Raw genomic sequence first — 24,691 nt, forward strand, 5'->3', positions numbered from 1 at the left:
TAGGGGTTGGAGGAAGGAGAGCATTGGGAGGCTTATCACGCAGAATAGGAGCTATACTACTAACATAGCAACAGCTCACAAGGCAACAAGTTCATCCTGCATACTTACTACCTGAAATATTGCAGGTTTGATTTCCGAGCTATCTAACCCAAAATGGCTGACATTTATTAAAGGTTATAATATAATTTGTTATCAAGAAACCTGAAATACATCTTGTGAATATATAGATGGTTTCACATCTTCTTTTAGCTCTGCAACTCCTGCAAGCTCGGGGAGGGCAAAAGGAGGTTTGATCACTTTAGCATCCCAGGTAGGGTAGTCTGGTCTAAAAATATGTGTTCCCATTTTCAATTTATTTTGGTAAACTGTTGCTGAAGAAAGATTTTATTAATACTTTTCTATAATAACAATTTTAATCAGAATAACACTGATATTATTCATTCCTTGTGTTGGGAACCGGAGTCCTATATTAATAATCACAGTGGCCCTCTATCTTTTGTATGAAAGATTGCATTGTCACAGTGTCTTGTGGTCTACTAGGCCCTGAGGGTGACACTCTTCCACATTTTCTTCCCAGTCCTTATAGAGATGCTCTTAATTTGCTTTTAATAAAGTTTTGTTTGCATTTCCCATTTGATTGCCTTTCATATATACCAGAGCTAACCCCAAACTTTACTGGTAGTGGCCACTCTAGTATAATCAATTTTATTTTGTTTTCATTCGATCTTCAGGGCTGGCGAAAGGACTTTATTGTCTTAGACAATGTTTTAGGCGACCAGAATTGTCTATCAATTACCGTATTCCTATTTATAGAGAGGGGGACACCAGGAGATGATTATTAGGTCCAGTGCCCCTTGCTCCCGAAAAGTAACTAGTACACAAAGGGAGTCACTGTTCCTTCTAGAGGATGAAAGAGGAAGAAACTTTTTTGTGTGATACTCTATCTGTGGGGGACAGTGTGCCCTCATCATATTGCCCTCACACACCCAGAAGGATGTCATGCTCCATCATTTGGGCTTCGCTCCTCGTCGGGCAGGCGCTGCATTATCCTATGTGTCACCTGCAGGGTCTCTTTATTGGAGATATTTTGATGAGAAGCCGTTTGGGTGTGTGGGTGTAAGTGGCAGTGAAGTCTAAAGTGGTGTTTTAAAAAATGACTGGAGGGAGAGAGGGTACTATTTATTAGGGTGATCCCTCTGTCATTGTTAAAACAAAGGGTGTAGTGCTGCTCTAGAAGATATTATGTCCCTTTGTAGCTAATGGACATATATAATGGTCAAAATGTTTCGCCTGTATGTGGCTTAAGAAGGAGATCCAAAGTGCTTCTTCAGGACCAAAGGAAGGTCAATTTTGGTATCAGTGGTGGCCTGAACTAACCAGTGCCACCAAGTTTGCAGAAGGGAGTAGCGTTTCTGAAAAGAGAGAAAGTGTAGGACAAAAGTATAGTATGGTTAATCTCTTGTCATGATAGGTTGTCCCGGTCATCCATTGTAGGGGCTTGTGTGCATTACCCTTAGCGTGAGTTTTATCCCTATAGGTTGCCATAAGTGCATGTATAATAGCAGTGATGTGAACAATTAAAATGGTTTTTCTCAGCATAGTGACTGACATACATAAATAGGTATAAGATCAATGATTAGATTTTGCCAGTGTAGTATTATATCCGTACATTTACTCTGTCGTTCATACAGTACCCCTAGGGCAAGTACCCAGGTTGAAGTGACTCTATAAAAAGGCTCATTCATTAGGTAAGTATATGAACCATATCTATCTAGGTAGATAATACTGCAAAGTAGGCCTCATCATTGATGGAAAACCTCTAGACACTGTTGTCTTGTTTTTTACCAAAAAACATCATGTTTCTCCCCCTTAATATTAGAGTTAGGACCTCAAGAGATCAGTGAGGGCACTCAGCGACTGTGAAATGAGAGAAGGCATGTAGGAGGGAGGCAACTGGAGCGCCCAAAATTCACCTTCAGAGGTACACAGAATATTAATGCATTCATTCCACACTTAGCCACCCCATCCTGCCTTGAACAACGGCACCTCTATACACCTCCATTGAATTGTAAAAAATCCCCTGATTGTTCTGATTAATCTGACAAATGTTCTCCCCCTTTAATCCCCCACCTGCCATATGCCAAAAGATGGATTCATTTGTCTTCTCATGAACACCTCCCCTATTCCAAATCATTCCCTGCCTTTTGCAGGGATTTCCCCCCGTCTCTGGCTAGGGAAACCTCCCCCACCCTTGGGCTGTTGATGTTTGAAACAGACCCAAGAGAATGCCACCACCTGAGCACCGGCAGCCACCTAGGCAACCATGTGTATCTTAGAAAAAGACGAATGTGCACGAAAGAAATCAATATAGCTGCCCAATAAAACAGTTTGTAAACAGACAGACCCAAAGGGGCAGATTTATGTTAACTGGCGCATCCCGAAGGATGCGCCAGTCAACGTGCGCCACAGTGCGCCACAGCCACACCACCCATGGTGCACCGCATTTATAATGCGGTGCACCATGGTGCAAAAACGGCACAGATGCGTGACGCATCTGTGCCAGAAATGTGGCGCATTGCTGGAGTTGCGTCGCAAGCGCGACGCAGCTCCAGCAAGGCTCGGGGGTGCCCCATTTTTCTAATGCCGCATGAAGACCCACGCCTGCTTCAAGCAGGCGCAGGGTTTTGATGCAGCATTGCCCTGAAAGTGACTGAGTGAAATCTCATAGATTTCACTCAGCCACTTTCAGGAGGCGTTCCTGCGCAGGAACGCCCTCCCCCCCCTGCGCAGGAACGCCTCCTTATGGCGCAGTGCTTTACAACGTGACGCATCTCCTAGATGCGTCACGTTGTAAATAGGGCGCATTGTTTGCGCCGCAGTTGCGTCAAATAAAGTGACGCAATTGCGGCGCAAAGAGGCGCAACGGCCTCATAAATCTGCCCCCTAATATTTAGACTGTAATACGATTGGGTGGGGAAAGATGGCGGGCTGATCCCGCAACGAGAGACCAATTCTCCTTCCTGCTCCCATGAGCGCTGCAGACAACAGAACGCCCTGCTGTGAGCACAGACAAGAAACGGCAAGAATGCTTGTACAGTATTAAATGTCACAGAACCGGAGCAAACTACAGTGCTAGTTGTACACAAACACACACCCACATTCTGCTCCAATCCTTTAGAGAACAAGAATAGGAGGCCGACTTATTTTCATGAGCATCAGATAAGGAGGAGATTAGACACCTCCGTGCAAAAGTTTAAATCCTCTTGGTACTTTGGTCATTCTCCATTTGTAGGGTCTCAATCCCCACAGCTCATTACAACTGTCCTGCACCCTTCTCCTAGTTTGCTGAACGAGTCAGTGTCTATGTGGGAAATCAGACTCGAGGCCTGGAGGGCTTTGGCCAGGGTATGACCTAGACACTTCCTTCACCAAAAGTAATGTCCATAGCTTACAGATTCTTCACGTGTTCCTCATTTCCCATGGACACCTGCTCACCACAAGCAAGACTTAGTCTAGATCTTTAACATTTTATCCAAAGAGTTACCTCTTGGTACTTTGATGCAATGTCCATTGTTATCCCGGGCAGGCTCTTCCTTTTCAGCGTCATACTGGACCAGCTCAAAGGGAACCGCCAGCTGCAAAAACATGGACATCTCAGAGAAAATGGCTATAACAGCAGTTCGAAGATTCAGCATGTCTTGAACAATAAAATCACATAGCAGAAATGTGGGGAGAGTTGTTAAAATTGTGTTGACATGCCGAAGAACACTTGCACCTATACTCTAGCTCTGGCAATATTTAAATGCCTACAAAAGATATTTACAAACCACATTTACAAGCGAGCCAGGATTTTTAAAAATATTCCTCTAGAGATAGAAGTGAGATAGGTAAATATCATCATAAAACATCCCTGAACTATTTTTACTTTGTCATGTCTTGAAGTGTATGCAAGGTAGTATGTCCTGGCCATGGGAATGGAAAAAAAACATAAATACAAAATTCTGTTGTCCTGTATGAACACATTCTTTCTTAGAGACAAGAGGGCATATTTACAAGCCCCTGTCGCCACTCGAGGCTCACTAGACTATTGATGGACAGAATGCAGAACAATGTCATACATTCACCCCAGTACAGAGATCTGGGCCTAAATCCATCGTTTTGTTTTGCTCTCCATTCCATTCCAGTTTGGACCCAGGCATATGGAAATCAGTCCAATGGGAACAGTCCAGCCTGAACTGCCAGGTCCTCTCTGGACCGGAAACAAGCATCCTAGGACCGGTTTCGGGGTTTCACCCCTCTTCAGCCAGGATAGCTTGATTCCAGTGGCATGGAGAGGACAGGACTCACGTCTGAGCATAACCGTTCCACTCGGGGTGACAAATGCAAAAAGAACTATTGATGGACAGAATGCAGAACAATGTCATACATTCACCCCAGTACAGAGATCTGGGCCTAAATCCATCGTTTTTGTTGCTCACCATGCCATTCCAGTTTGGACCCAGCCATATGCAAATCAATCTTGAGCCTGCATGAGTGTTTGATTTGCTCAAACGCTCCATCCATCATCCTCTTTGGTACCCCTTATTAATGGGGCAGAATTAGTGTAACTCCTTGGTTCGTGCATTCACAACGTTTCACACTGAGTAGTGAGAAAGACTGTTCTGATTTATTAAAAATATGTGCCTGGCATAATACACATTCTTGCACTAAAACGAAAACACAATACTTTGCAGAAACTGTGGGGCATATTATCAAGGGGGTTTATTTCCGCTTTATTGGCTTTAAAAGCCAAGAAACCGGAGATAAAATTATCTCCCTATTACCTAGCTGTCGCTAACACCAGTTAGCAACAGCTAGTAGGAGATAGCGACCATCTTGGGCCCCACTTTGCATGTCAGTGATATTTATCACTAATGACATGCAAAGTGGGCGTGCCAAGATTTTAGCGACTGGAAACAGTCGCTAACATCGCTATCTCCTATTACCAACTTTTGGAGATATTCGCGCTAAGCGCAAATATATCCAAAAGCTAACACCTGCCCTGAGCAGTTCTTAGCCATGTTATCCAATGGGAGGTGGATAACATGGCTTAGAGCATTAGCTCGGTAATGCATGAATATCGCTGACTTTTCAGCGATATTCATGCATTGCGGCCGATTTTTATCGCATTTGCGATAAACCTTGGTAAAACCAAGGTTTATCTGTGATAAAAATCGCCGCAGCTCAGCGGTAAAGTTTTGTCTCTAACCAAGCAATCGCGATAATTATCGCTATTGCTTGGTAATATGCCCCAGTGTTTTTCTTTGCTAGACTTCGCTGGTCCTGAACCAGGCTTATTCTCCATTTTTGAATTCTAACAGCCATGATGTGAGTTTTTATTTCTCCTCACATTGCATGAAACAAAACGTGAACTTATGAAATATTCTGTTTTGACATGCTGTTCTGGAAGAACTAAGGAGTAATCCTATCTCAACTTTCTGCCTGTTCTACTGTAGACCTATTCATGTGAGACTGTCATTGTTTTGAGGGTAACTCGATTTTTACTGACATACAATGACAATAGGTCAAAAGAAGTTGTAGTAATATTCATTTTGGGGACGGTGTTGGGATGGTTTTAGATGATGATGCATTAGATTGGTATTCTGATTGGTCCATCTGTATAATGATGTGCTCACTTTATTTTGACCATTTGTTTTTCACTGTTTATTTTGGTATAAAAAGGCTGCTTTTTGGCAGTGATCCATGAGACTGGTTTGCCAAATTTAGAAAGTGGACCCTTCTCAGCATGACTCTTATTTAGGACTTATTTTTGCTCTGAGATTTGACTTCACGTCAGACTGTGCTCGCTGTATCTGAAAAAGCCTTATGCTAATTCCCTGTATTGAGTTACCATGCATGTTGACTATTATTTTTCTTTCAGTACTGCCCTTAAATTATTTAATGAACCTTCATGGTTTCTAAACTTACTGGACTAGGGCCTTCTTGGCTTAAGACTCATTTAATTGAATACGCTGATTTATTTGTTGTCAAAAAGTTATCTGTAGGGACATATTGCTTTACATGTTCTTGAGGTTACCACTACTTAGGCGCTTCATCTTAGATCATCTGATAAGACAGTGTCAACAGTAGCAAGCCAATTCCAGGCAAATATGAAGTAATAAATCAGGCATTTGCAAAACATTGTGAACTTTTCATTTGTGCTGCAAGAGGTTCGAAAATCGTTCAAACTGCTTAGGTTGAGACTGGTTTTAGGCAATGTAAAGAATTTTGTTGACATCAGTCTCTGTGCATTATGTCTGCCATATGTTATTCTCCTCAGACAATGGAAACAGAGAGGAAAAAGTGGGGATTTGGGCCGTTCTAATTGTTATTCTGTGGATAGCAGCCACCCTCATGCTGCACTCACCAGACAGGCCAGATGTTCATGATCACCTTAACAGAACACTAATGGCAGGTACGGCTACTATTACTAACACTAGTTCGGTTATTCACACTCTTTATTCATTAGAAACCATGCGCATAGTGTTCACAAACAGTTTCATTAAAAAACACAAGGGTGTATTTTCTGCCACTGTTCGCTGAATTTAAATTAGGTGAGGAGATAATCATGCATCACCTCTGAGTCCAGCTACTGAACCCCCAAAAGTACGTCAAAATCAGCGGCTGCCGGCACAGATAAACGCGATAGGGCGTGGCGGGTGCAGGGCGGGCGGGGCTGGGTGGGTGCCTTGGGTCGAAGTAGACAGACGAATTGGGTATAATTGAATAAATAAATAACACCTATTCCGTCGTCTGTCGACTCCCCCCCCCCCCTCCCCAGCCGTGTCCTGCCGGCCCCAGTGCGCTTACCTGTGCTGGGCACTGCTGCTAAGAATACATGCCCACAATTGGTAACAGCCACTTGGGAAATATAGCGAAACATTTGGGGAACTTTAACTTGCCCATTCATTGAATTTTTTGTTATTAGTGGTGTTTAATGGTTAGTAATGTTAATTTCTGATCTACATGAGATTTTATAGCTATTTCAAATGTTAATTGTGCATTGCTTGCGTTGGATGGTGGTACAGAGGACCTGAGGTGGTGGGTTGTCATTAATGCCTCCATGCGTGCTGCAAATAAAACTGTGTGAAAGTAATCTCACTGTGTGCTTTTTTCTGCAATACCACCATTATGGAAAATTGGTTTGGGGAAAAACCCCTCTCGAGTATAGGGTGAATAATTCAAATAAGGGTCTTGCAAATGCTAGAGTGCACTTATGGGATCTATGGGGAGCACTGAATCTACATTTGGGAGAGTTCCTTAGATTGAGGGACCTCCGAGACTCTGCTAGTAAGGAGAAAGGAACAATTTACAATGGCAGGGATAGAACACATGTGTTGGGACCTTCATTCTTGAACACAAAAATCAACGGTGGAATGCTTTAGTCAATGCCATGTTTTGGGGTACCATGTAGAAAGTGTGGCTATAGAGACCTACACCTGCACATTAGTGCCACTGCTGTGGTTTTAATAATGCACCAGACAAGCAAGGACACATCTGAAGGTGCTTACAGTCTTCGCTTACAGTCTGTCGATTACAGTCTTCCAAAGGTAATGCACATCTAAGGACAGTGTCAATATAAACAATTCAAAGCTCTACTCTCTGGGCCCACACCATACACAGACATTTCCAAACAAGTATTCCCTCTGCCCTACCACAAATGAACCTGTTAGGTTAAAATTAAGATTGTGATCATTCTTCTTGTGTCTTGTGATGTGACATGTCCTTCTCTGAATGGGATGGGTGTGTGCAATGGGTCCAGGTAGGATGGGCTTTTTCTTTCATCCAATGGAGACAGGAGTGGGTTCGTCTTGAGAGGAATTTGGGTAGGGAGGTAATGAAATCTAAGCAGTAGAAGGACAAATCCGGGGGAAAGTAGCACAAACACTGAGGAGTGAATTTACAGTTTGGCACCATTGTTTGATGTGAACCAGGTCACACTGAGGCAAAATCTATCTGGTGTGTTCAATGTAGCTGGGCTCATAGAGGGAACATCATTAATCAGATGTGTGCTAACCCTTTAACATTTGCTGCACGGCCCTCTGAAAGGCATACACTGGTCAAAACAAGACGAAGATGACTACTTTGCACAGTGCACAGTGTTTTAAGCTTTGCACCTAATCTCCAGAACTGAAGCCTGCTCCAAGCCAAGAGCTGCAAAGGTAGGATATTGCTGGTCAACAAGGACAAAGGGATCCAGGTCTCCACAAGAAGGAGCATGTTGAAATTTTTCTAAAGACTGTTGAGTGCATGTGTCCCTACTAACCAGTCTGCCAGGATAATCTGAAGGATACAAAAAAGTGATGGATGGAATGCATGAATGAATCTCAACCACTGATAGTTACTCGCACCACATCACAGTCTACATTGCACATCATACCACCTCAGTTTGGAACCAGGCATATCCAAATCAATCTGACTCTGCTCCAGTAGCAATAGCCCAGCCTGGGCTGCCAGACCAGGTACTCACCGAACTAGAACACACGCAACCCAAGACTGTTTTCAGCCTTACTAGGGCTCGTCAGTCGGGTATAGCTTGGTTCCAGTGGCACAGTGTGCACAGGACCCATATCTGACTAGATCCATCCCACTCAGGGCGTCACATGAGTTTACAAAAAAATGATGGATGGAATGTTTGAATTAATCTCAGCCACTGGTAATAACTTGCATCCCAGTCTATTGTTATTTTCAACACCATGTCATCTCAGTTTGGATCCAGCCATATGCAAATCAGTCTTGACCCTGCTCTGATGGGAACAGTACCGCAGAAACTGCCAGGGCAGGTCCTCTCCTAAAACGGAGCACAAGCAACCCAAGTCCGTTTTCCCCCTCAATAGGATTCATCAGTCAGACATAGCTTGCTTCAGTGGTACTTAGGGTTTCGAAGAAGTATACAAATAAGTGATAGATCGAATGTTTGAATTGATCTCTGCCACTGATAATTGCTTGGGTTACATTCCAGTCCATCGTTATTTTGCACGTCATGCCACCTCAGTTTGGATACAGCCATATCCAAAACAATCTTGACTGTGCTCCAGTCGAAACAGCCCAAACTGCACTGTCAGACTAGATACACACTGAACTGGAACACAAGCAGCCCAAGACCGGTTTTCCCCGTATTAGGCCTCATCAGTGAGGTATACCTTGGTTCCACTGGCACAGTCTCCATGGAACCCACATCTCAGCATACTCGTCCCAATTACGGCATTAGTAATTGTATACGCAAAAGTGATAAATGGAATGCTTGAACTAACCTTAGCCACTGGCAATTACTTGGGCTGCATCCTAAACCATTGTTATTTTGCCCACCATGCCACCTCAGTTTGGACTCAGCCATATGAAAATTGGTTGACCCTCCTCTAATTTGTCCTCCCAAAAGTAACAGGCCAGGTACTACCTGTATGAGGACAGAAGCAGTCTAAGATAATCAACACATTAATTGCAGTATCACATTTGGCATTGGACCTTACAGTAAATTGCAAGAAGCCTTTTTCACATTTTAAACCCATGGACCTGGTAAAAGATGAGGCTTTGAAAATGCCCATCTCTGGAGTAATGTGAACAGTCCAAATGTATATGAAGAAGATGCAAACTCAGCTGCTCAACTGCTGAACAGTTTCCTGGTTTGTCCCACTAGCAGTATTTTGCCATGAACACAAGTATCACTCTTTCCTATGGAGCCCTGCTCAACCCCCTGTTTCCAATCACCTCCAGTGAAAATGTTCCAATCTGTAGTAAAACATTTGCCTGGGGTTTGTCGCAAACCCATCACTAATCTTGCCCTATCATTGGTCAACTGTATGGGTTATCTATTTCTGAATGTTTATAGTTTCAATGGGACAAACCTGCCTAATTGCAAAAGTGTGTAAGTTCTAGATCTTCAAAACCTTTTTGCTGGGTGAACTAACAATCAGTATTTGACCTCACTCCATCCCTGTTCGGGCTAAAACAATGCTTAGGTCACAGACAACTACACCCCCATTAAACTACATTACATTTTGAGCTTCCATTTTCTTAATGGAGCTGCTTTTCTTAAAACCTCCAAATCTCTATATAGGAATTTGTATTTTTTAACTACTTTTCTGAGGAAGTATTTGCTGGTATAAAGGTCCAGCTAGGAATGCCTCAGAGAAACCTGTTTACTTAGGAGGAATTAGAGTACTTTGACTTGATGATATTCTAGCTCAAGTTTCCACCAAAACATACATTAATAACATGACACTCCACACTGGATTCAGACTTTTCTGCCATTAGGACTCACCCCTACCCACCTGGATAGTCAAAGTTTCTATTATGCACAGTTAGCATTGTAAAGCGACCCCTCAGATCATATGACGTGGGTGCATGGAGTAGAAATACTACAGAGGTAGGCTTCCCTAGGCAGGAAGAACAGTGTGCACCCATCAGTTCTCCCTCTCATTTGATTTTGTGAACTGCTTAGCTGCCTGCAGGACTAGCCTATGGATGAGTGATGTTAATACGCCTCCAAACTTTTACACCACTCTCCAGTAGCAGCTGGCACAGATGGGGGGCGGGGAGGGCGGGGAGTAGAGGGGAGGAAAGATTAAAAAAAGAAAACGTACCTCCTTGCGTCGTCCCTCGCCGCCGTCTCCCCACTCCAGCCGGAAGAGGAAGCAGCCAGGCTCCCTTGACCAATCATAATGCAGCAATGCAGTGGTAAGATTGGTCTGAGCACCGTGGTTCAGTGCTCAGATGGGGAGTCTAGGCCTGGGCATGTTCTCCATGCAAGCTGTAATGCAGCCTGCATGGAGAACATGCAAAATGCTCATGACTGTTTGGCCAGCCCGAGAGCCCTGGTCAAACAGTCATGCACACTTTACAGAGTACTACCATTCCTTCCCCTGCTCTGAGAGTAGGGCAGCCCCACCCCGCAAAGACAAAGTAACAAATAAAATGATAATAACATCCAGATATTACAAATTTATTTTTCCTTCATTTAACTGCTCAAAGCCTCCACTCCACTGACAACTCACTGAATTGTGTTTCAATAAACATCTGTTCCTCAGCACCAATAAACCAACGAGTGAATACGATCCTTATCATTGGTCCTCTTATCTTAGGCATAATGTCAAGGAGTTGATAAGTTTCTGTTGGCTAATTGGCCCAGGTCAAGGAGCCCGAGACTGGGACGTGACATATGCTGAGTCAAGTAATTCAGAAGAGGGAAAGGGAGGGAGAAATGTGTTACTGCCTAATACACGGCATGCAGAACTAATTATTTGCTTATCCCTATGAGTGTTAAAGCTTTCAACATGTTGAAAGTACAAATAAGCATGTCAGAATCTGCTTGTGGTAAACCACCATCTACCCCAAAAATATCTTTATATTTTATTACATATTTGCAAGACCTCTAGCACACAGTTTACAGTAACGCTCAAATAAATTCTTTTGAGGAGAACCACAAACCTAGAAGCAGTTCTGGCCAGGAAATTTACATTTGTCATCGACCATCTCATTTTTCCCTATGTAAGAGTCATCCTCTCCCTATGTAAGGCGGCTAGCAAAGTCTATCAAGTGTTGACCAATATCACTGGCACAATGCGTTTTCTGAAGCCTTGTTTAGCTAATGAGAGAGATACCTGGGTCACGCTCTCACTATGGAGATCAGTGCTTGAATCCACGTTATAAGTGTAAGTCCCAACATGGCTGTCTCAACTTTTAATCCTCTTAAGTTCGAACAATTAAGTACCACTGGGAGTAGTGACAGCTTGTATCTGTATAAAATGAATATATCTCTTTACTATAAATGCGATACATCACATGCTATTACAACGCGGTCATTACAACGACCGCGTTGTTACGTCGTGAACCATTACATCGCAAGTAACGACTTGCAATGTAATGGTTCGCAATGTAACAACGTGATCATTGTAATGACCACGATGTAAAGGCATGCAATGTATCGCATGCAATGTAAACTCTGTTTCCCATATAAAATGCTTGATTGTCTGAATCCACTGCTAGCACCTAAATTGTTTTATTTAATCAAGGCTAATATTAAATATTGGATCTAGCTGTAAATGCTAGCAAGATGCTCTGCTGACGTGGGTATAAAGACAGATAAATAACCTTCAAACAAGGGGCGTCATTACACCCCACCCAAATGCACAGCTATGTTGCGCCGTTTTGGCGATACTGTAATCCAAATCTTCTATAATTGTAACCACTTTTTAGACTGTTTAAACACGACTTTCACTCGAAGTTTTTGTCCAATACATCTGAGTCCACACACGGGGTGTCAATGCCATTTCCCAAGTTTCTGATGTTCAAACTGTGTCCAACCGGACTTCTTGAAAGAACACGAATAGAGCAATATTCATAGCAGGCAGCATTTATTGATAAGATACCCAATGCATTTCGGGCATTAGTGCCCTTCGTCAGGGGTCACTGTAAACAAACATAGGAAACATGTTGTCACCATGTAGTATAACATTTGGCTTTCCCCCAAATTTCTCAGTCATTTGCGCAAAACATGTCACTCTAAGTTAAAAATGCTATTGTCCCCCTTGTACAAAAGCGTGCCACTGTCTCAACCTCGAGTCTTCATCAAGTACATGCATGTGTTTACTGACCTTTCTCTACGTTTAGATTACACTCCTATTTCACTCGTAAATAACCATGAACCAAAATACTAAGTTTCACGTTTTTGTGCTATCAAAGCCCTCCATGTTTTGTTAATACCTTCCAAACATCGTTATTCATACAATAATCCATTCATCTATCATTTTAACGATGCTAACTGCATAATGTTCTCAACCTAAATCTCTTCATGATGGTTCTACACGTACCTGCCATAATATATTAAAAGCATCCTTCTTAGTTGTCTTCCATCACAACCTAACGCTCGCTGTTTTCCTTTGACCTTTAACCTTTCCATATCACCTCCCAATTGGCCCACTGTGTACAATTTTCCTGCCAACTCAGCCCCGTAGCATTGTCGTCATCTATTTGTGCATTTGGGTGGGGTGTAATGACGCCCCTTGTTTGAAGGTTATTTATTACTCAAAGCCGTCTGGGCAAGGGAGTTTACCAAGTTTGCACGTACCAACGAAGCATATTGTATTAACTTAAAAACCATGGCAAAGAAAGGTGTGCATTCCGTTCCTACGATGATGATATAAAGACAGATAGGCATGATTACAATATATGTGAAAAACACATAACAAACACATCTTTATGGGGAAACTGACGGAGAAAATACACAATATTTCAGTGGAGATACACTGGAGCATAACAAATCCTGTCTAGGTTGGACTAGAGCAGGATCAATGCTAAAGTGGAAAGGTGGGGGAAATCCATATATTGAAAACCTCACAAGGGATCTGCTCCTAGTACTGCTGGTGCCAACAGATGTATTTGGTTTAGAGGCAGGTTCTAAAGTTTCTCAGGTGAAGTGCTTTATATTAACCCTGGGTGGTGAACTCTGCTCCGCTCGCGGAGTTTGCAGAGTTTTCCACAGTCCGCGGAGTGGAGTTTTTTCCTCGCTTGTGGTCGTCAACGTCAAATTGGCGAGCGTGCCCAAGGAAAATTCACCTCCCGGTGAGAATTTTCCTTGCTCGCTTTCGTCAACATGAAGTTGGGGAGCGCGGAAAATCAACCTCCCGACAACATTTCTAAAACACGGGCAGTCTGTTCTCTCATTGGGAGTGGTTGCATTTGCTCCCAACCGCTCTCGTTGAGAAACTGTCCTTTTGCGTTGAAAAAGCTGCCGCTTGAGTTAACAATCTACTCGAGCAGCATAAAGGAAGGGCCGTTTGGGATGATTGCACAGTGCGGACAAACACCCAGCACTGAAAATCACTGCGAACAGCATTATCTAACTCACTCCGTAGCGCGGCAGAAATCTTTTTTTTGCACTGCGCTGAGTGTTACGTAGCGGAACTCCGCAAACTCTGCTGATCATAGAAGAAACATTGGAATGTGTTCTGGCAGAGAGAGGGGATCAATACTATTTTTTTAGTGAAGGAGAAATATGCTCAAACTTTCTATGATTGGTGATAAGTTGAGCTGCTGCATGAAGAACTGCTTAGAGGTGTTCATGAAAGCTCTAGGACACTGAAACTCAACACTTTGAACTTATTTTTGGTGGTGGGAAAGCTCTTGGTTCACCCCATAAGTGGTGGGAGGTGGAAGGCAGATGTGCGCTTGCAGTCTCCACACTAATACATGAAGCATAAATAAACCAAAGTAGCCTGGGTATACTAAATTTTGAATTGGATGAAATGGGCAGCATCTGCTCTTTGAATGTGTGCCACACTGACAAACACAAAGAGGCAACAAGACTTGTATCTCAGCTTGCTGAGGCTTTGCATGCATTCTGTGAAGGACAGTACATAAGAGCCATAAGTAGCCAGTTTAATTGTGTCAAAAGGGGAGAGGCAGGAACACCCTTTGGGGAATCAGTCAAGAGTTTGACCATGAAAAATTGAATAATCAGGATCTGCTAGAGAGTGCATTTTGCAAGACCAATATAAGTGGAATGCCTGTAATCTCAGCAGGATTCCAGCAAGGCTATGTTTTTAATTGTGGTTCATTGTGAATAAGACATACTGGTATCTTCCTCAGGGTATTCAATAGGAAACAAGAAAGGCAATATTGAAGGTGAAAGAGAGAATCAAATGTAAATCATAAGTTAAGAACCACCTCTCTGAGCAATATTCGAACAATGAGGACCGAAATGCACAATTCCACAGATCAGAGTCTCATGATCTCCTACTACCAGCACTTGAATTTTTTCAGCCAGTGGTCAACCGTCCAGCCACTAACCTTCATCATGCAAGTTTGCTACACCTGTATGTTCAATTATCTAGAGAATAATCTAGCATTGTGCATGTATTCATAGATGATGATATCTATCATTATCTTTTTCAGCAACATATATTGCCTTTGTGTGATCAGTTCCATACATTGTATGTTATGTGGTTTTAATGACTAAAATCGAATAAAGCATATTCTTATTCTCATTCCATAAATTCTCACCTTGTGTAAAAAGTTAACTCTACCCACAGCTCCAACTTTTCCACTGTAATTGAGGAATGCTGTGTTTCCTTCTGTTGCACCATAGAACTCATGTATGTGAATAGGTCCAAATCTGTCCAGAAACTCTTGCCAGACCTCAGGTCTACAACCATTGCCAAAAGCGATCTTCACACAATGCTCGCGATCATTGTTTTTCTGAAAATGAAAACACCACATTGATCAGCCTAAGATGTGTTAAATAAGCCATGTCTGACTCATGAACATATTTGTTGTAACTTGTTTTTATTAAAACACTGCATCAAAGGATATCAGTAACATTCGTCATGCTCATACATTTACATCTCAACAGCTGTTTTTTGTTCCAATGCCTCAGGTATTTTAATTATTAATAGTCAGTCAAGAAATCAGAGTTCATTCAAAATATCTTTAAAACAACAATTTTATCTCTTCCTAAAATATTTGGTTATATTGCTATGAATCTATTTGTTATAGGTTTTCTAAATGCAATGAACTGTCTTCTTGGAAATGGAACCTAAAATCTCCTGGTTATACACATGACTTGGCAAGGTTTGGTGTCGCTCACTGAGCTATTTCACAAGGATTTAAACCTATATATGCCTCTTTGCAGAGATTTTCATCAACTGAACTAGTATGTTTTTAACTTGTATCCATCATATTATCTCACTGAACTATTTTACGTCTATTTTTTTGTTTTTAAATTTGTTTTTATTGTTGCATCATAGAACCAGGGTACAGAGTGGGTCATCTGCTGGCGTGGCGTCAACATTCAGCCATGGTCAGCCGTGCGTGCAACATTTCTGTATACAAACTTGTGTAATTTGGTATTTCCTCCATTAAACAGTACAGATCAATCAGATAAGTCTTCAGGTTGGGATACAGTAAACGTGCACCGTAAGGGAGAAAGGAGAGTATCCGTGGGCACGTGAATTCCCACCTTGGGGGCGTTGGATCGGGGTCTGTACAGTTCGCAGAGCAGTGTTACCAGGTAACTGGGGGTATTTGCAAACAAAACAGGTGATCGACCGAATGTGGATCAATGTCACACATTCACCCCAGTCCAAAGATCTGGGCCCAAATCCATCGTTTTTTTGCACTCCACACCACCCTTGGTTAGACAATGGCGATATGCAAATCAGCTCTGACCCTGTGCCCCATGGGAACAGTCCAGTCCAAACTACAAAAGCCATGTCCTTCCCAGAACGGAATCAAGCATCCGAGGACCGGACCGGTTTCGAGGTAACACCTCTCATCAGCCCGACTAGCTTTCCTCCAGTGGTGTGGAGTGCCTGGGACCCACGTCTGAGCATCCCCAGCGCACTTATGGCGGTATTTGCAAACAAAACAGGTGATGGACCGAATGTGGATCAATGTCACACATTCACCCCAGTCCAAAGATCTGGGCCCAAATCCATCGTTTTTTTGCACTCCACACCACCCTGGGTTAGACAATGGCGATATGCAAATCAGCTCTGACCCTGTGCCCCATGGGAACAGTCCAGTCCAAACTACAAAAGCCATGTCCTTCCCAGAACGGAATCAAGCATCCGAGGACCGGACCGGTTTCGAGGTAACACCTCTCATCAGCCCGGCTAGCTTGCCTCCAGTGGTGTGGAGTGCCTGGGACCCACGTCTGAGCATCCCCAGCGCACTTATGGCGGTATTTGCAAACAAAACAGGTGATGGACCGAATGTGGATCAATGTCACACATTCACCCCAGTCCAAAGATCTGGGCCCAAATCCATCGTTTTTTTGCACTCCACACCACCCTGGGTTAGACAATGGCGATATGCAAATCAGCTCTGACCCTGTGCCCCATGGGAACAGTCCAGTCCAAACTACAAAAGCCATGTCCTTCCCAGAACGGAATCAAGCATCCGAGGACCGGACTGGTTTCGAGGTAACACCTCTCATTAGCCCGGCTAGCTTGCCTCCAGTGGTGTGGAGTGCCTGGGACCCACGTCTGAGCATCTCCAGCGCACTTATGGCAGTATTTGCAAACAAAACAGGTGATGGACTGAATGTGGATCAATGTCACACATTCACCCCAGTCCAAAGATCTGGGCCCAAATCCATCGTTTTTTTGCACTCCACACCACCCTGGGTTAGACAATGGCGATATGCAAATCAGCTCTGACCCTGTGCCCCATGGGAACAGTCCAGTCCAAACTACAAAAGCCATGTCCTTCCCAGAACGGAATCAAGCATCCGAGGACCGGACCGGTTTCGAGGTAACACCTCTCATCAGCCCGGCTAGCTTGCCTCCAGTGGTGTGGAGTGCCTGGGACCCACGTCTGAACATCTCCAGCGCACTTATGGCGGTATTTGCAAACAAAACAGGTGATGGACCGAATGTGGATCAATGTCACACATTCACCCCAGTCCAAAGATCTGGGCCCAAATCCATCGTTTTTTTGCACTCCACACCACCCTGGGTTAGACAATGGCGATACGCAAATCAGCTCTGACCCTGTGCCCCATGGGAACAGTCCAGTCCAAACTACAAAAGCCATGTCCTTCCCAGAACGGAATCAAGCATCCGAGGACCGGACCGGTTTCGAGGTAACATCTCTCATCAGCCCGGCTAGCTTGCCTCCAGTGGTGTGGAGTGCCTGGGACCCACGTCTGAGCATCCCCAGCGCACTTATGGCGGTATTTGCAAACAAAACAGGTGATGGACCGAATGTGGATCAATGTCACACATTCACCCCAGTCCAAAGATCTGGGCCCAAATCCATCGTTTTTTTGCACTCCACACCACCCTGGGTTAGACAATGGCGATATGCAAATCAGCTCTGACCCTGTGCCCCATGGGAACAGTCCAGTCCAAACTACAAAAGCCATGTCCTTCCCAGAACGGAATCAAGCATCCGAGGACCGGACCGGTTTCGAGGTAACACCTCTCATCAGCCCGGCTAGCTTGCCTCCAGTGGTGTGGAGTGCCTGGGACCCACGTCTGAGCATCCCCAGCGCACTTATGGCGGTATTTGCAAACAAAACAGGTGATGGACCGAATGTGGATCAATGTCACACATTCACCCCAGTCCAAAGATCTGGGCCCAAATCCATCGTTTTTTGCACTCCACACCACCCTGGGTTAGACAATGGCGATATGCAAATCCGCTCTGACCCTGTGCCCCATGGGAACAGTCCAGTCCAAACTACAAAAGCCATGTCCTTCCCAGAACGGAATCAAGCATCCGAGGACCGGACCGGTTTCGAGGTAACACCTCTCATCAGCCCGGCTAGCTTGCCTCCAGTGGTGTGGAGTGCCTGGGACCCACGTCTGAGCATCCCCAGCGCACTTATGGCGGTATTTGCAAACAAAACAGGTGATGGACCGAATGTGGATCAATGTCACACATTCACCCCAGTCCAAAGATCTGGGCCCAAATCCATCGTTTTTTTGCACTCCACACCACCCTGGGTTAGACAATGGCGATATGCAAATCAGCTCTGACCCTGTGCCCCATGGGAACAGTCCAGTCCAAACTACAAAAGCCATGTCCTTCCCAGAACGGAATCAAGCATCCGAGGACCGGACCGGTTTCGAGGTAACACCTCTCATCAGCCCGGCTAGCTTGCCTCCAGTGGTGTGGAGTGCCTGGGACCCACGTCTGAGCATCCCCAGCGCACTTATGGCGGTATTTGCAAACAAAACAGGTGATGGACCGAATGTGGATCAATGTCACACATTCACCCCAGTCCAAAGATCTGGGCCCAAATCCATCGTTTTTTTGCACTCCACACCACCCTGGGTTAGACAATGGCGATATGCAAATCAGCTCTGACCCTGTGCCCCATGGGAACAGTCCAGTCCAAACTACAAAAGCCATGTACTTCCCAGAACGGAATCAAGCATCCGAGGACCGGACCGGTTTCGAGGTAACACCTCTCATCAGCCCGGCTAGCTTGCCTCCAGTGGTTCGGACTGGACTGTTCCCATGGGGCAACAGGGTCAGAGCTGATTTGCATATCGCCATTGTCTAACCCAGGGTGGTGTGGAGTGCAAAAAAACGATGGATTTGGGCCCAGATCTTTTGACTGGGGGAGTGTGTGACATTGATCCACATTCAGTCCATCAATTGTTGGTTTTGCAATTGCCGCCCTAAGTGCGCTGGGGATGCCCAGACGTGGGTCCCAGGCACTCCACACCACTTGGAGTCAAGCTAGCCGGGCTGATGAGAGGTGTTACCTCGAAACCGGTCCGGTCCTCGGATGCTTGATTCCGTTCTGGGAAGGACATGGCTTTTGTAGTTCGGACTGGACTGTTCCCATGGGGCAACAGGGTCAGAGCTGATTTGCATATCGCCATTGTCTAACCCAGGGTGGTGTGGAGTGCAAAAAAACGATGGATTTGGGCCCAGATCTTTTGACTGGGGGAGTGTGTGACATTGATCCACATTCAGTCCATCAATTGTTGGTTTTGCAATTGCCGCCCTAAGTGCGCTGGGGATGCCCAGACGTGGGTCCCAGGCACTCCACACCACTTGGAGTCAAGCTAGCCGGGCTGATGAGAGGTGTTACCTCGAAACCGGTCCGGTCCTCGGATGCTTGATTCCGTTCTGGGAAGGACATGGCTTTTGTAGTTCGGACTGGACTGTTCCCATGGGGCAACAGGGTCAGAGCTGATTTGCATATTGCCATTGTCTAACCCAGGGTGGTGTGGAGTGCAAAAAAACGATGGATTTGGGCCCAGATCTTTTGACTGGGGGAGTGTGTGACATTGATCCACATTCAGTCCATCAATTGTTGGTTTTGCAATTGCCGCCCTAAGTGCGCTGGGGATGCCCAGACGTGGGTCCCAGGCACTCCACACCACTTGGAGTCAAGCTAGCCGGGCTGATGAGAGGTGTTACCTCGAAACCGGTCCGGTCCTCGGATGCTTGATTCCGTTCTGGGAAGGACATGGCTTTTGTAGTTCGGACTGGACTGTTCCCATGGGGCAACAGGGTCAGAGCTGATTTGCATATCGCCATTGTCTAACCCAGGGTGGTGTGGAGTGCAAAAAAACGATGGATTTGGGCCCAGATCTTTTGACTGGGGGAGTGTGTGACATTGATCCACATTCAGTCCATCAATTGTTGGTTTTGCAATTGCCGCCCTAAGTGCGCTGGGGATGCCCAGACGTGGGTCCCAGGCACTCCACACCACTTGGAGTCAAGCTAGCCGGGCTGATGAGAGGTGTTACCTCGAAACCGGTCCGGTCCTCGGATGCTTGATTCCGTTCTGGGAAGGACATGGCTTTTGTAGTTCGGACTGGACTGTTCCCATGGGGCAACAGGGTCAGAGCTGATTTGCATATCGCCATTGTCTAACCCAGGGTGGTGTGGAGTGCAAAAAAACGATGGATTTGGGCCCAGATCTTTTGACTGGGGGAGTGTGTGACATTGATCCACATTCAGTCCATCAATTGTTGGTTTTGCAATTTCCGCCCTAAGTGCGCTGGGGATGCCCAGACGTGGGTCCCAGGCACTCCACACCACTTGGAGTCAAGCTAGCCGGGCTGATGAGAGGTGTTACCTCGAAACCGGTCCGGTCCTCGGATGCTTGATTCCGTTCTGGGAAGGACATGGCTTTTGTAGTTCGGACTGGACTGTTCCCATGGGGCAACAGGGTCAGAGCTGATTTGCATATCGCCATTGTCTAACCCAGGGTGGTGTGGAGTGCAAAAAAACGATGGATTTGGGCCCAGATCTTTTGACTGGGGGAGTGTGTGACATTGATCCACATTCAGTCCATCAATTGTTGGTTTTGCAATTGCCGCCCTAAGTGCGCTGGGGATGCCCAGACGTGGGTCCCAGGCACTCCACACCACTTGGAGTCAAGCTAGCCGGGCTGATGAGAGGTGTTACCTCGAAACCGGTCCGGTCCTCGGATGCATGATTCCGTTCTGGGAAGGACATGGCTTTTGTAGTTCGGACTGGACTGTTCCCATGGGGCAACAGGGTCAGAGCTGATTTGCATATCGCCATTGTCTAACCCAGGGTGGTGTGGAGTGCAAAAAAACGATGGATTTGGGCCCAGATCTTTTGACTGGGGGAGTGTGTGACATTGATCCACATTCAGTCCATCAATTGTTGGTTTTGCAATTGCCGCCCTAAGTGCGCTGGGGATGCCCAGACGTGGGTCCCAGGCACTCCACACCACTTGGAGTCAAGCTAGCCGGGCTGATGAGAGGTGTTACCTCGAAACCGGTCCGGTCCTCGGATGCTTGATTCCGTTCTGGGAAGGACATGGCTTTTGTAGTTCGGACTGGACTGTTCCCATGGGGCAACAGGGTCAGAGCTGATTTGCATATCGCCATTGTCTAACCCAGGGTGGTGTGGAGTGCAAAAAAACGATGGATTTGGGCCCAGATCTTTTGACTGGGGGAGTGTGTGACATTGATCCACATTCAGTCCATCAATTGTTGGTTTTGCAATTGCCGCCCTAAGTGCGCTGGGGATGCCCAGACGTGGGTCCCAGGCACTCCACACCACTTGGAGTCAAGCTAGCCGGGCTGATGAGAGGTGTTACCTCGAAACCGGTCCGGTCCTCGGATGCTTGATTCCCTTCTGGGAAGGACATGGCTTTTGTAGTTCGGACTGGACTGTTCCCATGGGGCAACAGGGTCAGAGCTGATTTGCATATCGCCATTGTCTAACCCAGGGTGGTGTGGAGTGCAAAAAAACGATGGATTTGGGCCCAGATCTTTTGACTGGGGGAGTGTGTGACATTGATCCACATTCAGTCCATCAATTGTTGGTTTTGCAATTGCCGCCCTAAGTGCGCTGGGGATGCCCAGACGTGGGTCCCAGGCACTCCACACCACTTGGAGTCAAGCTAGCCGGGCTGATGAGAGGTGTTACCTCGAAACCGGTCCGGTCCTCGGATGCTTGATTCCGTTCTGGGAAGGACATGGCTTTTGTAGTTCGGACTGGACTGTTCCCATGGGGCAACAGGGTCAGAGCTGATTTGCATATCGCCATTGTCTAACCCAGGGTGGTGTGGAGTGCAAAAAAACGATGGATTTGGGCCCAGATCTTTTGACTGGGGGAGTGTGTGACATTGATCCACATTCAGTCCATCAATTGTTGGTTTTGCAATTGCCGCCCTAAGTGCGCTGGGGATGCCCAGACGTGGGTCCCAGGCACTCCACACCACTTGGAGTCAAGCTAGCCGGGCTGATGAGAGGTGTTACCTCGAAACCGGTCCGGTCCTCGGATGCTTGATTCCGTTCTGGGAAGGACATGGCTTTTGTAGTTCGGACTGGACTGTTCCCATGGGGCAACAGGGTCAGAGCTGATTTGCATATCGCCATTGTCTAACCCAGGGTGGTGTGGAGTGCAAAAAAACGATGGATTTGGGCCCAGATCTTTTGACTGGGGGAGTGTGTGACATTGATCCACATTCAGTCCATCAATTGTTGGTTTTGCAATTGCCGCCCTAAGTGCGCTGGGGATGCCCAGACGTGGGTCCCAGGCACTCCACACCACTTGGAGTCAAGCTAGCCGGGCTGATGAGAGGTGTTACCTCGAAACCGGTCCGGTCCTCGGATGCTTGATTCCGTTCTGGGAAGGACATGGCTTTTGTAGTTCGGACTGGACTGTTCCCATGGGGCAACAGGGTCAGAGCTGATTTGCATATCGCCATTGTCTAACCCAGGGTGGTGTGGAGTGCAAAAAAACGATGGATTTGGGCCCAGATCTTTTGACTGGGGGAGTGTGTGACATTGATCCACATTCAGTCCATCAATTGTTGGTTTTGCAATTGCCGCCCTAAGTGCGCTGGGGATGCCCAGACGTGGGTCCCAGGCACTCCACACCACTTGGAGTCAAGCTAGCCGGGCTGATGAGAGGTGTTACCTCGAAACCGGTCCGGTCCTCGGATGCTTGATTCCGTTCTGGGAAGGACATGGCTTTTGTAGTTCGGACTGGACTGTTTCCATGGGGCAACAGGGTCAGAGCTGATTTGCATATCGCCATTGTCTAAGCCAGGGTGGTGTGGAGTGCAAAAAAACGATGGATTTGGGCCCAGATCTTTTGACTGGGGGAGTGTGTGACATTGATCCACATTCAGTCCATCAATTGTTGGTTTTGCAATTGCCGCCCTAAGTGCGCTGGGGATGCCCAGACGTGGGTCCCAGGCACTCCACACCACTTGGAGTCAAGCTAGCCGGGCTGATGAGAGGTGTTACCTCGAAACCGGTCCGGTCCTCGGATGCTTGATTCCGTTCTGGGAAGGACATGGCTTTTGTAGTTCGGACTGGACTGTTCCCATGGGGCAACAGGGTCAGAGCTGATTTGCATATCGCCATTGTCTAACCCAGGGTGGTGTGGAGTGCAAAAAAACGATGGATTTGGGCCCAGATCTTTTGACTGGGGGAGTGTGTGACATTGATCGACATTCAGTCCATCAATTGTTGGTTTTGCAACCAGGTAACTGGGGGGACATATAGGCGCTGGCAAGAGCTTGGTAGAGGAAAACAGGTGTCGGGCGTCGGGAGGCAAGGCGTTCCCTCGGTATGCACTCACAGTGAGGTAGAACGGTCAGAGGGTGGAGGCATCTCGTGCATGTGAGTAGTGGGATGGTTGACATGGGGGCGGGGCATTGATGAGGGAGTGTGAAGCACCGAGATCCAGTACTGGGATGAAGGGCAACAGTAAGGGGCTATGGGCTCACTCAGGTGGGGGAGGGGGGGGGCGCAGGTGGGTCTTCTGTGTGCAAGGACTGCCGGAAGCTATGAAGGAGCATGGCCCATTCCATAGAGATGGGATGTTTACGCGTACACCTGGCTTCCTCCTCCCTAAGGGCATCCTCCTCCGCCGCCGCCCAATTACAGACCGCCCCCGTCCATGCCGCTATGGGGGGACCTTCTGGGGATCGCCAATGCATGGCTATGCATCTTTTTGCCAACAGTAGCGCCAAGGACACAAAGCGTCTGTGTACCGGTTCTTGTTTAGGGACGTGAAAAATGCCTAGCGCGCTGGATTCCCAGGAGGCTAGTGTTGTGAGGCCTGTGAGATCTGCCAGCATGTCGTGCACCGTTTGCCATAGGGAGTGGAGGTCGGGACAGCTCCAAAACATGTGGCGAAAATCTGCTTCGGGGGAGCAACATCTGGGGCATAGGAATTGTGTTGATGGATAAAACCTTTTCAGACGCGCCGGGGTGAGGTATGCCCTGTGTAGTATATAGCATTGAATGTTTTTGAAACGAGCATTCCTAGAGACGCGTTTCGGGGCCTCAAGTGCCTTGGTCCACTCTGAGTCGTGTAGTGCGTGACCGATGTCTTCCTCCCATGTGGCCCGTAGGGTCGTCAGGGGAGTGTGCGAGAGTTCCCGGATCGATTTATACAGCCAGGTGACCAAATGGCGTCCCACTCCCATGTGTAGGATAGTGTGTATTACTGGATGTGTGTCAGGTCCGCCGGCCCGGAGATTGTAGTAGGGATGGAATCCCTCGAGTAGCTGTTGGTGTCTGAGGAATTGACCTGGGGGGAGTTCGAACTCAGCGACCAGCCGGTCGATTGGTTTCAGCTGACCTTCCTCGAAAAGCGACTCCATGTCCGTGATGGCACAGTGTGTCAATTCAGCAAGCATTGGTGCCGAGAAATAAGAGTACCGTCTGGGGCAGCCTATCAACGGTAGTAA

General features: G+C 46.4%; 1 protein-coding gene across 1 annotated transcript in view; it reads right to left on the reverse strand.

The window, feature by feature from the left end:
• LOC147716878 (long-chain fatty acid transport protein 2-like) overlaps nucleotides 1-24,691 on the reverse strand; it is a 378,574-nt gene that overhangs the window by 99,945 nt on the left and 253,938 nt on the right. Inside the window, exons 5-6 of the mRNA XM_086923779.1 lie at nucleotides 15,040-15,234; nucleotides 3,545-3,635 (exon numbers count right to left, since the gene is read on the reverse strand). Coding sequence (XP_086779905.1) covers nucleotides 3,545-3,635; nucleotides 15,040-15,234 — 286 coding nt within the window. The remainder of the gene's footprint in view (nucleotides 1-3,544; nucleotides 3,636-15,039; nucleotides 15,235-24,691) is intronic.

This window comes from Lissotriton vulgaris, chromosome 5 (assembly GCF_964263255.1).
Source record: "Lissotriton vulgaris chromosome 5, aLisVul1.2, whole genome shotgun sequence".
NCBI lineage: Eukaryota > Metazoa > Chordata > Amphibia > Caudata > Salamandridae > Lissotriton > Lissotriton vulgaris.